General features: G+C 37.7%; 1 protein-coding gene across 1 annotated transcript in view; it reads left to right on the forward strand.

Moving 5' to 3' along the window:
* Positions 1-5,969: 5,969 nt before the first annotated feature.
* Positions 5,970-12,916, forward strand: part of LOC107678798 (UPF0577 protein KIAA1324-like) — a 9,886-nt gene continuing 2,939 nt past the window's right edge. Inside the window, exons 1-14 of the mRNA XM_016474206.1 lie at positions 5,970-6,356; positions 8,607-8,727; positions 8,873-9,053; positions 9,329-9,476; positions 9,729-9,809; positions 9,897-10,002; positions 10,114-10,263; positions 10,790-10,878; positions 10,997-11,174; positions 11,359-11,487; positions 11,655-11,745; positions 11,899-12,004; positions 12,298-12,432; positions 12,553-12,816. Of these exons, the coding sequence (XP_016329692.1) occupies positions 6,249-6,356; positions 8,607-8,727; positions 8,873-9,053; positions 9,329-9,476; positions 9,729-9,809; positions 9,897-10,002; positions 10,114-10,263; positions 10,790-10,878; positions 10,997-11,174; positions 11,359-11,487; positions 11,655-11,745; positions 11,899-12,004; positions 12,298-12,432; positions 12,553-12,816 (1,887 nt within the window). The 5' untranslated portion in view covers positions 5,970-6,248. The remainder of the gene's footprint in view (positions 6,357-8,606; positions 8,728-8,872; positions 9,054-9,328; positions 9,477-9,728; positions 9,810-9,896; positions 10,003-10,113; positions 10,264-10,789; positions 10,879-10,996; positions 11,175-11,358; positions 11,488-11,654; positions 11,746-11,898; positions 12,005-12,297; positions 12,433-12,552; positions 12,817-12,916) is intronic.

A 12,916-nucleotide genomic window follows, 5' to 3' on the forward strand; every position in this document is an offset into this window, starting at 1 on the left:
AAAAGAGAAAGTGTAATATTATACAAGACATTAATAGCTTTAATTTGACTCATTTACAGTACATTTAAATACAGTGCTTCATTACTAAATTACATTACAGCTGTATGCCACTTAATTTCAACATTCTCTATTATTTGAAAACACTAAAAATTTCAAGGTGCATTTCTTATCCATAGACCCTTCAGTTATTTTATTCCGTCAACTGTATGCGACGCAGATTTTCTTTCACTCATACAAATTCTGGAACGTTTTTTTCTCATCCTCTATACGCCTCTGTTCCTCCATCTCATACTGTGGAGAAATATTCAAAACGGTGAACTTTACAAAAACACTAAAAGATATGAAATACATAAGTCCATTCAACAAAACGCATAGACACAGACAGTTCATCCAAGACAATCAAAATGTACCGCCTTAGACCTGGCAAAATTCTTTTGACTTCTATTTCAGTAATGAGGAACATTAAGTGGACAGAGAATGGTCAGTACCTCCTGCAGTTTCTGCTGTCTCTTACGGAGCTCTTGTTCCAGTAAGAACTGTCACTTTCCAGAACATTCTTGTTCACCATTCCTGGCTGGTGGAACGATCTTCCCACCCCTATCCGGAATGCTGAATCCCTGACAATTTTCAAGCGACAGCTGAAAACTCATCTCTTTCGAAGCTACTTGACTTCATCATCATCATTATAAAAAAAAATAAAAAATTCTCTCTCTTTATTTATTCCTTCTCTTTCTAGCTTGTACTTATTTGAACAATGTCTAGAAACTTGGTATTACAAGCACTTCCTGTATCTGTTTGCCTCTTTAAGAAGAATCGCTTTATGTATCCCCAAATTGTAAGTCGCTTTGGATAAAAGCGTCTGCAAAATGAATAAATGTAAATGTAAATGTTAGAAGGAGGTCGGAGGGCAAGTTCCTGCTCTCGGTGCAGGTCAAGCCTCCTTTGCTGTAACGCATGCTGCAATTCTGGTTTCTCCTCCAGCAACAGGCCTCTGAAGAAAAAAAAAAAAAAGGTCACAGTTTGTATGAATAAATGCAGGTAAGTGTAGGTTTGATGTCATTTAAAACTTTTCTTTCAACTTGATGTTTACTTTGCTTTTATTATTTGTAAAGTATTGGGATATGTTGGCGTACTCCATTTGCAAAGTAAACATCTTTTAGATGTTACTCTTTACCTCTTGTGGCCGAGCAGAAGCTCCTTATGGAGATTCTGGTGACTGGGACACTCGCCAGGTTTCCTGAGCTGAATGAACTCGTCTCCACTGTCTGTGCTTTGCTGGGACTCAGGAGGATGACACACATAATTCTCTGAAAAGACAGGGGATAAACATTTAGACTTATTTGAATGCCAGCAAATATTCAGTTATGATTTAACATTTGTTTATTTGAGAAGCAAATTGTAAGATATATAAAATTATGTCGTTGATGCAACGTAAATAAAACTCAGGACACAGTCAGTGCCTGTACCTTTTCTGTGATGTCTGAATCCTGGGCGCTGGAGAGAAAGTATAAATTATATAAAATATTAATACACATTAATAAAAAGTATAAAAGTAAATAAATTCAGCCAAATGAATGGGTCACTTCTTAATACATTTAGCATGCAATTTAAAATGGAGTAACAGTGCCAGCATGTCCACCTGCTGAAGAAGAAGAAAGCACAGAATCAAATCAGCTCAGTGGACTGAGATGACATGCTCTGCCTCCTAATGCGTGTTGGCTTGATTTACTAACACAGAAGAACGAAGCAAAGAGGGCCATTTATAGCTCAACATTAAGGCGTTCTTAAGTTAGTTTTGACCTCATGCCCTCTGAATCACAGGCTCTGAAATCATATGACTACAGCCAATGACAAAGGAAAGATGTTCAGAATTGGATTTCCTTAGTAAGCATTAAATTATATACACAAACTTGAATATAGACTTGCAAAACTACTACTACAATTTTTTATTAAATAAACATTATATCTATAAATAACTATTGAATTTAAAAATATTTTGTATATTAAATATATAGAGCAAAAGACAGACACACTTTAGCATGAAACCCACAAAATTTTGTATAATTTACTCACATATGAAACATGTATCCTTGTCCTAGCCATGTTTAAATACAAGTATCTTTTTTTTTTGCGCTAAATGCTTTTATCCAAATTGACTTGTATTGTAGTCAAGTGACACACATTACAGCTCTTTGTGCATTCCATGTAAACCTCTGAATTTGGCATTGTTAGCACCATGATTTACAGGAACATTTTAGGAACTTAGACGAGTCCACGTCTTGAGACGTTAATCTTCTGGGGATCCTGCCCACAGCATAGCGTTTATAACCAAGACCAGGATAAACCAGCTTACTCTGGTCCTACAGTGCCACGCTCAGGGGCCATTTGTGTGTTAGCCACACCAAACACACTCCTGTCCCGTCTCCACACTCCTGAAGCAACATGACATCGGACTACTGACTGAAATACATGACTCATGCAAATTATGATCAACATATTGTATAAAAGTTTGTGATAGGGTCATATAAAAACTACTTGCTGGGACTGACACCATTAAATGGGAGAAAATTTTAGTTTTAGTGTAAAGATTAAGTGCATTGTTAATTCAACACAACGGAAACATTTTAATTTATGAAATAGATTTTATATTTGAAAGACAGAACCATTTCATGTGGTGTTCAAGGTAAATAGGCTTCATAAAAATGCAGTGGATAACAGCTTTTCTAGGGTTCCCACTGCTTCATGGGACATTTACCTGAACACTACTTATATATATATATATATATAGATATACACACATCTTTAAGTGTTGTTCCTCATAAAATGAACTATGGAAAAGTAACTGGATAACAAGAACATCCCCATACCTGCAGCATACATACAAAAAAAAGCACTAAACTCAGTTACTATCTTTGAAAGTACAGTCACAAAGACCATCACTGTCCGGGCCAACCAGAAGCCGTGGCTAACAGGGGAGGTCTACGGACTCCTGAAGACGCGGAACGCTGCCTTCAGAGCTGGAGATGAGGCTTGAAGACAGCTAGGGCCAACCTTTCCCGTGGCATCAGAGAGGCAAAAAGACAGTACTCCAGGAGGATAGCCCATCGTTTCAGCGACAGCAGAGACACTCGGAGCCTGTGGCAGGGGATACAGACCATTACTGACTACAAGCCCCCACCACGCACCTGTGACAGCACCATCTCCCTGCTGAATGAGCTGAACACCTTCTTCGCTCACTTTGAGGCACAAAACAGCACCACTGCACAGAAGACTCCACCTCCTCCCGGCGACCAACACACTGTCACTTTAATCAGTCTGAATGAGCTCTTTTGCACTACAAATCATTATATCTACACTGTTGTTTACTTCACTGGTTTGCACTCTATCTGCCATGTGCCTTGTGCTGCTTTATATATTTTTTTACATTTTACCTTATTTGTATAGTTGTATTTTATATTTAATCTGTATCTATCTGTATTTATGTTCTACTGTTAGTGTTATCTGTATGCACCAAGGGTCTGAGAGTAACGCAATTTCAATTCTCTGTGTGTATGTGCTGTACATGTGGAAGAATTGACAATAAAGCAGACTTGACTTGACTTGAGAGAGAGTGACTATCAAACGCCAACAATCATTTACGTAGGATTCGTCAAATAAACTCTTGACTACATTTTTTTAAGAACACTCACCTCAACGCATACAGTTGATTGCTTTTTTTGTTGTGTTCAGGTCCAGCATTGTGCGAGTATTGTCGAGACTGTGGCCTTCGGTTAGCGTTTGCTCTGTGTTTATGTTCAGTGATGCTTATTCCAAACATTACGTTCAAACTCATTACGCCATTCCAGATTAACCTGAATCTATACGAGCCGAGGCACGTAGGACGCCAGATTAACTAATTACCGTAGACAACAGTGCTGATTTTAACTGTCTTCCTTCCTTGGAAATATTAACTCTCGATCTCTTTATTTATTTATTTTTGTCTGTTGAACGTTTTTTTTTTTTTTTAACCAACAGGTTATTGATTCTATCAATTTGAAATCTCGTCCAAATTATGTAGTTTTACTCTCTAAATTACAAAATGTAATTAATTTATTAAAATGTTAATTAATTTATAAGAATTATAATTAAAAATGAGAATAAATTGCGCGTACCGTAAGAGGGCAGTGTGATTTTTTTAGGGCTGTTTACACGTTTCCCATGATTCCAAAGTGCTACTTATTGACCTCAACCAGGATGTGAGGTCATTGAGTGAATGTCTTCGCGTGTGTGTGGAGTGAGTGTGAGAGTGGTTGTTTGTGTGCATGAATGTTTGTGTTTTGTGAGTGAATGAGATAATTTAAAACATCTACACCGTGATCTTATTTGATCTGGTCCGAGTTGTTGCCCTGCTCGGATGCAGAGATGATAATAACCGACTCGTGAGCTTCTGTAGCGATGATCGTGAGGCTTTTTCACTAAACTCGGGGCATCCACAGTTGTTACTGTGGTAAGAAATGATGAATCAATCAGATATACTAGAACAAACGGGGTGCTGGATCTCGGTCCGATATGCTCTGCTTGTTCACTGAGTATAACGGCGATTCTGATCTCACCATAACTTCTAACAGTGACTCCTTGAAGTCAGTGAGCATCACGGAGCTGCACGACAAACTTACTGTATTCATTTAAAGAGTACACCGGCATATTTACGTTTCTTTTTTTTCTCAAGCCCTTGTACATGGTATTGCTGATACCTATTGTTTAACAACCGACTGGAAATACGGGTGCTCTTCTTCACTTGTATTTCCTATTTGTATTGCGTTACGTTGAGTAAAAGCCGCCATCATGCTTACGAGACTAACCTCGGTTTGTAGAGGCGGTGTGATGAGACTCGAGAGTAAAAAAAACACACACCCTGGTTAAATTCTGTAACGTTAGCATTTTTTGAAGATTCTCTTTCTTATGGGGTTGAGTATTAAATCTCACCTATGGACCCTTTATTACTGTATATAGACGCCTTCTGGGTGTCGACCCACACTCTCATTCCTTTGTTTTCAGCCTCGCACATTCAATCTTCTGATTCTTTGTTTTTCAGTGTCCTGTGTGAAAAAATCTAAATGGCTGCGAGTTTTAGTCTTACTGAGGCGTCAAACTAAATAACACTCATGTTGTTCGGTTTGTGTTTGTTTGTGTCTATTTGATTGACGTACCAGTTAAAGTAGATTCTTAAACATGTAAAGTACTGTTTTAATATATATAGCCTCTAAGTGCCGTCTGAAATTTTCATCTAAAATTAGCATTTTTATCAGGCTCCTATATTTATGTTCAGTTATTTCACTTTAACTTTAAAGTAAAATAGATTCAAATCCCCCTTCGAGGTTCTATCAACTCACTGTAGTATCATAATGAAAGACATTTCAACGCGAGCTGGCCTGTGTTGTCGTGTTACGGAGTCTCCTCCAGGGTTCGTTATTTTGTGCGAGATGGGTTGGCTTGTCATATGGCAGTTTCTGACCAGGCAAGGTAAAAAATGAGAAATGTCATGTAACGTGAATAAAAATGTAGGCAATAATCAAGAAGCATACGAACTAGATCTGTAAATAGAAACGGGTGAGCAGTTATAGTTTTAAATTCATAATTTGAAATTACCTGAATTTCCTCACTCCCTGTGAGTGTATAATCGTTCTCATATCGCGAGAATGGGAAAGGATCTCGTTCTTGTGGCATATCTTGTGGAATGTAACAGATCGATGGTTTGGGATCTTTTACTTGCAACTTTTTTTGTTGTCCCTCCTACCGTTGCCTAGAGACCAACTGTGAGCGTCAGGTCTGTTGCACCACACAGCGCCTTACAGACGAGCTCATTTTGGTGTAAACCCTTATCACTAGGTGGTTGTTAACCGCGTTGTTGTTTTTTACAAAAAAACTCTTCAGTTTCCCCATAATTTGCTGCTAAACATTACAAAGAGTTTCCCAAATGTAGGCTACATTAGACCTCATATCATTACTTTAATGTTTGTTACTCCGTCATGTTCTTAATGTTTGTCTTAACGAATAATATTAATGTCTTGACGTGGTTATACAAGACGGACAAGTTAGCAGTTGGAAGTTGGAACTCCATCCCAAAGAGACTGACCAATAGGAGAGCTGAGCGCATTACACGCTTAGCATGTGCAAAGAGTGTCTGGATAAAAGCGCAGCAATATTAACAGCACGTCTGTTACTGTCACACGCCTTGCCTGAAGGGAACATATCTTTTGGAAACAGAAATGTTTTTAAGCCATGTGCTTTTCACTGTTGGAACGCAAAGCGTTTCTGTCATTTTTTTGCTTCACTTACTTTTAACGGAGGCAACGGAATTACCCAGCTGCAAAGAGGTAGGGTGCTACTTTACTGTGCATTATACAGATTTTTTTAAGACAGCGACGTGAAGTTCTATAACAGGCTTTTAAAATAACGTAATATCATGTGATTTGCATTATTTATTATATGCTGTTAGGTTCTGACAGGTGCTTGAACTACATCATGCACTGAACTTATTGGCTGTACTGGCTGAACCTACGTTAACAGAATAACACATTTGTGAGCTAATGCTGCTGCTGCTGGAATATTGATCACTACAAACACCCAACATTATCGTGCAGGACTGGTGGACTAGGCCAGTACATTTTACAAAATAAATATATATCGTGTAAGGTCCATAAATAGTAGAAAACATCATTTGATTACAGGCTGAGAATCGTATTGTACACACATCATCAGACTTCACACTGTGAAGCCTGCGCATCACATGATGCCACTTTACTTCACAAATAAGAAACCATACAAAATTTGAAACCATCCAGGAACAAATGAAAAAAAAGGAGAAGAAGCCTGACAGCTCATATCAGTTAATAAAGCAAACAAGGGATGTGGGCTGGATTTTTTTCTTAGTTAATAAAAAGCTCACATACATCAGCTTTCAGTAAACTTGTTTCCTTTCTGTTTAAGATATATGCTGACTTTTAATGAAATTATGATTTAGCTCTCTGTCCTCTTTTCCCTCAAGAAAATAATTGTTTGAATAAGAGTGAGCATAATCATGGAAATGGGTGACACACTTACCTTATCATGTCCAGATAAGTGTGTCTGTTGGCTCTAGAGAGCTGTGTGAAAGGGGCATCTGCTGTTATGATCATTCAACAAAAGGCTGCAATGCTGTTGGTGTACCTGAACTGATATACCCGTCTTTAACTCTTTGACACAAAAGCTATGTGTGTGTATATATATATATATATATATATATATAAATAAATAAATAAATATAAATAATTTTAAAACATTTTTATTATTGCAAATATAACTGAAAATAGACCAAGTGAAAATTGCCATTGACCTTGTAGGGGAAAAAACAGCCCATGTTTTATGTGGGAGTAAGAGATTCATCAGTTAATCTGACCCCTAAGAGACACCATAGAAACAAATGTCAGTCTGTTCTGTTGCCTTGGTTTCTTGGTTTCATCATTTATATGGATGTGGGGATTATGATGTGGACTGCTTGCTCAGAACAGCTCTTTCTTTTTCTTTCTTTCTTTCTTTCTTTCTTTCTTTCTCACTAAATGTAACTGTCGCAGCACTAACACAAAGCACTTAAGAAAGCACGACCACTTGTCATGTTGAGGTCTTGTTAACTTATTAATCTTCTTTCATTCCACATGGGTCATTCTGATTTGCTCTGTGAAAGTGAAGTCTGCTATTACCTCAGGTGCCATTCAGTCAGGTTCTTGTTTCTTGCCAGCTGCCTGTTCTCTGGGGGAGTTAGCTGTTAACATATACAAACCACTTTGAGTCTAAATAATTGTTTAATTTAAACCACACCTTTAAGCATTTAAGTATCTTGTCACAGGTTATTATGCCCTTAGGTAAATTAGGTTAAATTGATAAACAGGATGTTTGGAGATGTTAATATGTTAATATATACTCAAGATTTTATTTTATCGGGCTCTCCCGCTTTGCATAATGGTGAGTAAATAATACCTGCTAAAGACTGTTTGTTTAGACAAGGCTACAAAGACTTCCTTGAAGTTGATCGCCAGTGGGTGGATCCGCCTACTGTGCAAATATTGATCTGACACAGTATTTTAAAAGGAATCCAGAGGAACATTATAAACAAGATGTTGGTAACTACAATTTTGTATTATGTCTGTAAAGCACAAAATGACAAGTTGTGTACCTCAGCTCTCAACTGTAGTGAAAATTACTTAAAAGCACTTAAAGGCAGACTTTGGACCACTGCAGTTTTAATATTGCTGTAACATAGTACTGTAATGAAAGGCTTTTTTTCTTAGCGGAAGATTTATGATAATATAAATTACATAATATGAAATAATTCCAATTCAAGTCATGTATTTATTTATTTATTTGGCAAGTAACCACCTATTAAACAAACCATGTTTTTTTTCTGACAGTAATTGGATGACTTGATGTGGTGAGGTTGATGTGGTTGATATCTCCAATTATGCAAACAAATGTATTACCCTGCACAAAACTCAATTTTACAGTGGTCCTAGTTTTGTCTTATTTTCCAAATGAATGAGACTGAAAGAAATTTCAATGCAGTCGTTGTTGTATGTTTCATTATTTTGCAGTCTGATTACCATTTTGAGTACACAGACTGTGATGTTTTGGGCTCTCGATGGAGAGTGGCGATACCCAACAAGCCTGAGACCTGCACTGGCTTACCTGATCCAGTCAAAGGCACCCATTGCAGTAAGTAGCTACAACACATACACTACTAGATACAAAAAATAATAGAATGGTCTCTAGCATGCTATGTTACCAGGTGAAGGTTTTCAAATCTAGAAAGGCATTAAGATACTTTAATCTTTGTTGTATTTTTTTTCCCTTTTGTCAGCGTTTAGCTGTAATGACGGCGAATTTTTGGACATGAGGACTCAAGAGTGTCAGAAATGCGTTGCAGGAACCTATTCTCTTGGGACGGGTGTTGCTTTTGACGAGTGGGACACTTTGCCCACTGGCTTTATCAGCCATGGCATTAGTATTAACTTTGGAGACACTCTCACAAATTGCTCCAAGTGAGTGAATCGTATATATACAGTATATGACAAATCTGAGCTACTGCATTCAGGATATGCAAATTGGTGTTAGTGCTTAAAATTCAAGATCAAATGGGTGGTTGAGCCATTCAGCATTCACTTAACTGTAATTGCATGCACTGAATGTTTACGTAAAAGTGCTTGACGAGTCAGGACCTTGAATTATTTGGAATTAAATTGAAACTGAAGAATAGACATTTGTGGAAATTTGCTTTAATGGAGACCCATTACATGTGTCTCTTGCATTTGTTCAGCTCAACATGGATCCCGAAAAGTGATTATATTGCCTCTAACACAGATGAGTGCACTTCAACTCTTTCCTATGCTGTGAGTCTAAAGAAGCCTGGATCTGTGTCCTTCCAATACTTCTATCCAGACAACCACATGTTTTTTGAGTTTTATGTAAGTACTGGGGCTTTGCCAGTTACATTTTCCCCAAATATATACGTATACAGAGTTAAAACAATTATGGTTATTTAAACTGCATTTGTATATAGTGCATTTTCAAATGTAATATTTAAATAACATTATAATAGGTAATATAAAAAGAATAAATTGAGTTTTATTACCACCACAAATGTGTTTATGGTGGTATATTCCCTTGATAATGTTAGATACTGCATGATATGGGATATGATATGCATGTGCTAACAGGTTCAGAATGACCAGTGTCAGTCTACAGACTCTCAACGTCGCTGGATGAAGATATCGGAAAGTGACTGGGATTATCATTATGTAAGTGTGTGTGTGTGTGTGTGTGTGTGTGTGTTTTGAGAGCAAATGTAGAGGCCTCAAAACCTTTTCTTCCTGCTGTCTAACCAGATACAGCTGAGTAGTGGTAACAATGTCTTGTACTGGAGAACAACAGGTTTCTCTCTGGCTGCCGACACTGCCAAACCGGTTCTGCTGAAGAACATTGCCATCTCAGGTATTTATCCATCACAATTATTTGTGCACTACCTTAAAAAAGATAGCATGAATTACTTTTAAAATGCATGAAAAAATTTACTCAAGAAATAACACTTGACCTTTTTTCCAGGTGTCTCGTATACATCTGAATGCTTTCACTGTAAGCCTGGTACCTATAGTGATAAACCAGGGGCTGCCCACTGTATCCCATGCCCTGCTAATTCGTACTCTAATAAGGGAGCCACTGCGTGCCAACCCTGTGAGGAGGACAAATATTCAGGTGTGTGTCTCAGCATTTTTAAAGCAATGTTAATTATTTCAGGTCAGTCATCGGCTGCTATTGTCATAATTTTACATTCATTACTGCTCATAGTTGTGTTATTTCCCCAATGTACTTAGACATGTATGTGAGTGTTTACAGGATGTTTTGTGTAAGTGAAATATTGGAATATTTACAACATTCCTACAAAATACTACAAGTATTGTATGTAGGTGCTGAATTGAATATACTATAAAATGCATATTTCACAATACATTTAAGCGTAGTTATATTTAATGACTGGTGGTCACCCAACAAATGCCTTGTTAAGGGCTTTGAACGTTACATCTGCATAGATGTGATCAAGCATTTAAATGTAAGCACATGAAAGTAAATGTTCATGTAAATGTCCTGCACTCTCCAGCGCCTGTACTCTATGGGATTTGCCTACTGTGTTTTATCACTTTATCTAAATGAGTGTGTGTGTGTGTGTGTGTTTTTCCTAATGCCACGAGCGTTTTCCTCTCTCCTGTGTGTGTTACTCCAGGAATTGGATCTGGAACCTGTCTACAGCGACTGCCCTGCAAGACAACTGATTACTTCTATACTCACACAACATGTGACTCCAGTGGTCAGGTACCACAAAAAAATCCAACAAATCTAGAGAGATTTTTATTAATTAATTTTTTTAATTTGATTTGATGCAACATCTCCCGCTGACAACTGACTGATTTATCTTTCTTACTTTCTTTAGACGCAACTGATGTATAAGTGGATCGAGCCAAAAATCTGCAGTGAGACTGTGGAGGGGGCAGTGAAGCTTCCGGCTTCAGGGGAGATGATGGCCTGCCCTCCATGCAATCCAGGATTCTTCTCCAGCAACACCTCCACCTGTGAACCCTGCCCACATGGCTGCTATTCAAATGGGACAGGTAGAGAGACAAAGCCAACAGACAACAATTAAAGATTTCACTATGACAGCATATGCATCTCTGTTATATCTGTAGATGACAACACTACATGTGTATATAACACTAAATGTATGCTTTAGTATATTATTGTAGTGCATCAATTACAGAACTCACTATTAGAAATGATCATGTTACATGTGTTCAGAATGTTCAGAGTGTCCCGCTGGAACAGAACCAGTCGTGGGTTTTGAATATAAATGGTGGAACAAAATGCCCAGCAATATGAGGAGTTCAGTCTTCAGCTCAGAATACAGCAGCACTGAGAGGAGCACAGGTAGGCCTAAACATCTCATCACTAGCTCTCCACACAATTTGATGTAAATTTTATATAATTTGATATGCAATTTTAAGTGAGCCATTGATTAGGGCATATGGTGAAGTTTTTGTAGACAGAGGCATTCTGTCATATGTTTGTGAGTTATGGGGATTTTGTTGTAACAGGTTGGGAGGTTGCAGGTGAGTACATCTACACCACACCAAGCAATCAGGACTCTGACTACATGATGCTGACGCTCACAGTACCTGGATACAGGTGAGCACACACATATGTTAACAAACAGCAACTGCATCGTATTAATGGTCTCAATACATCAAATGAAGACCTCATCAACATTAACGCTAATACAAGAGACGTAAACACGGGCTAAAAATGTACTCAATATATTCTGGTTTTTCCTTTTTCCAGCCTGCCTCATTCCCTGAGTGACGACAATGAGAGAGTTCAGCTTTCCAGAATAACATTTGTGTTTGAAACAAAGTGTACAGCTGATTGTAAACTGTATTTCATGGCAGTGAGTTCGGCCGTATTTTATATCATTGTGTATATATAACATATTATTTTTATTCTTAATAACATATTAATATCGAAAACAGCATTTATTTAAAATAGAAATCTTTTGTAACATTATAAATGTCTTCAATGTCACTTTTGATCAATTTAATGCATCATTGATGAATGAATGAAACTATATATATTTTTTTTAATCTTACTTTCCCCACACTTTTAAATGGTACAATCATTATAATGTTTTTGCCTTATTTTGTAGAGTATTAATGTCTAAGATTTGTTGACATTTCTCCGCAGGGGCAAAATGAATGGAGTAATATTGTGGAGAGTTGGTCTGGCACTATGTGGAAGCAATCCTACTCTTATCTTATTAAAAGCAACAACACTGTTAGTTTCACCTGGGGTTTTCAGCGCACTGGGATCTTCAGCATGGTTAGATTAAACCGCAATCTCTTACTTCTTTCCTGTTTGATTTTTACTTTTTTACTGTCTACTGAGGTTTTAGACTCTAAAATGATTTTGATGATCTATGGCTGTGTGTCTGTCTTACAGAAAAATGAATACAGCTCTGACTATGCTAAGATCTACTCTGTTCACCTCACTAATGTGATTGGGGGTGTGGCTTCAGAATGTCTTCAGTGTGCTCTGGCTGCCGTTGACTCTGACTCAGCCTGCGTGCCCTGCCCTCCAGGACACTACATGCTGAACGGCACTGGAGTGTGTAAAAGCTGTCCCTCAAATACCATCATCAGGCCCGAGCAGCCAATCGGAAAGCAAGCCTGCATACCTTGCGGACCCAATACTTACAGTAATGAAGTAAGCATTATTTTTTTAAACAAAAGAAATTCAACTTTTGAAACTCGTCTCTAGACCATGTGCTCTTTTCTATTCCACATACGTGTGCTGTGTGAACAGC

The sequence above is a fragment of the Sinocyclocheilus anshuiensis genome, unplaced genomic scaffold (assembly GCF_001515605.1).
Source record: "Sinocyclocheilus anshuiensis isolate Anshui unplaced genomic scaffold, SAMN03320099.WGS_v1.1 scaffold13, whole genome shotgun sequence".
Classification (NCBI taxonomy): domain Eukaryota; kingdom Metazoa; phylum Chordata; class Actinopteri; order Cypriniformes; family Cyprinidae; genus Sinocyclocheilus; species Sinocyclocheilus anshuiensis.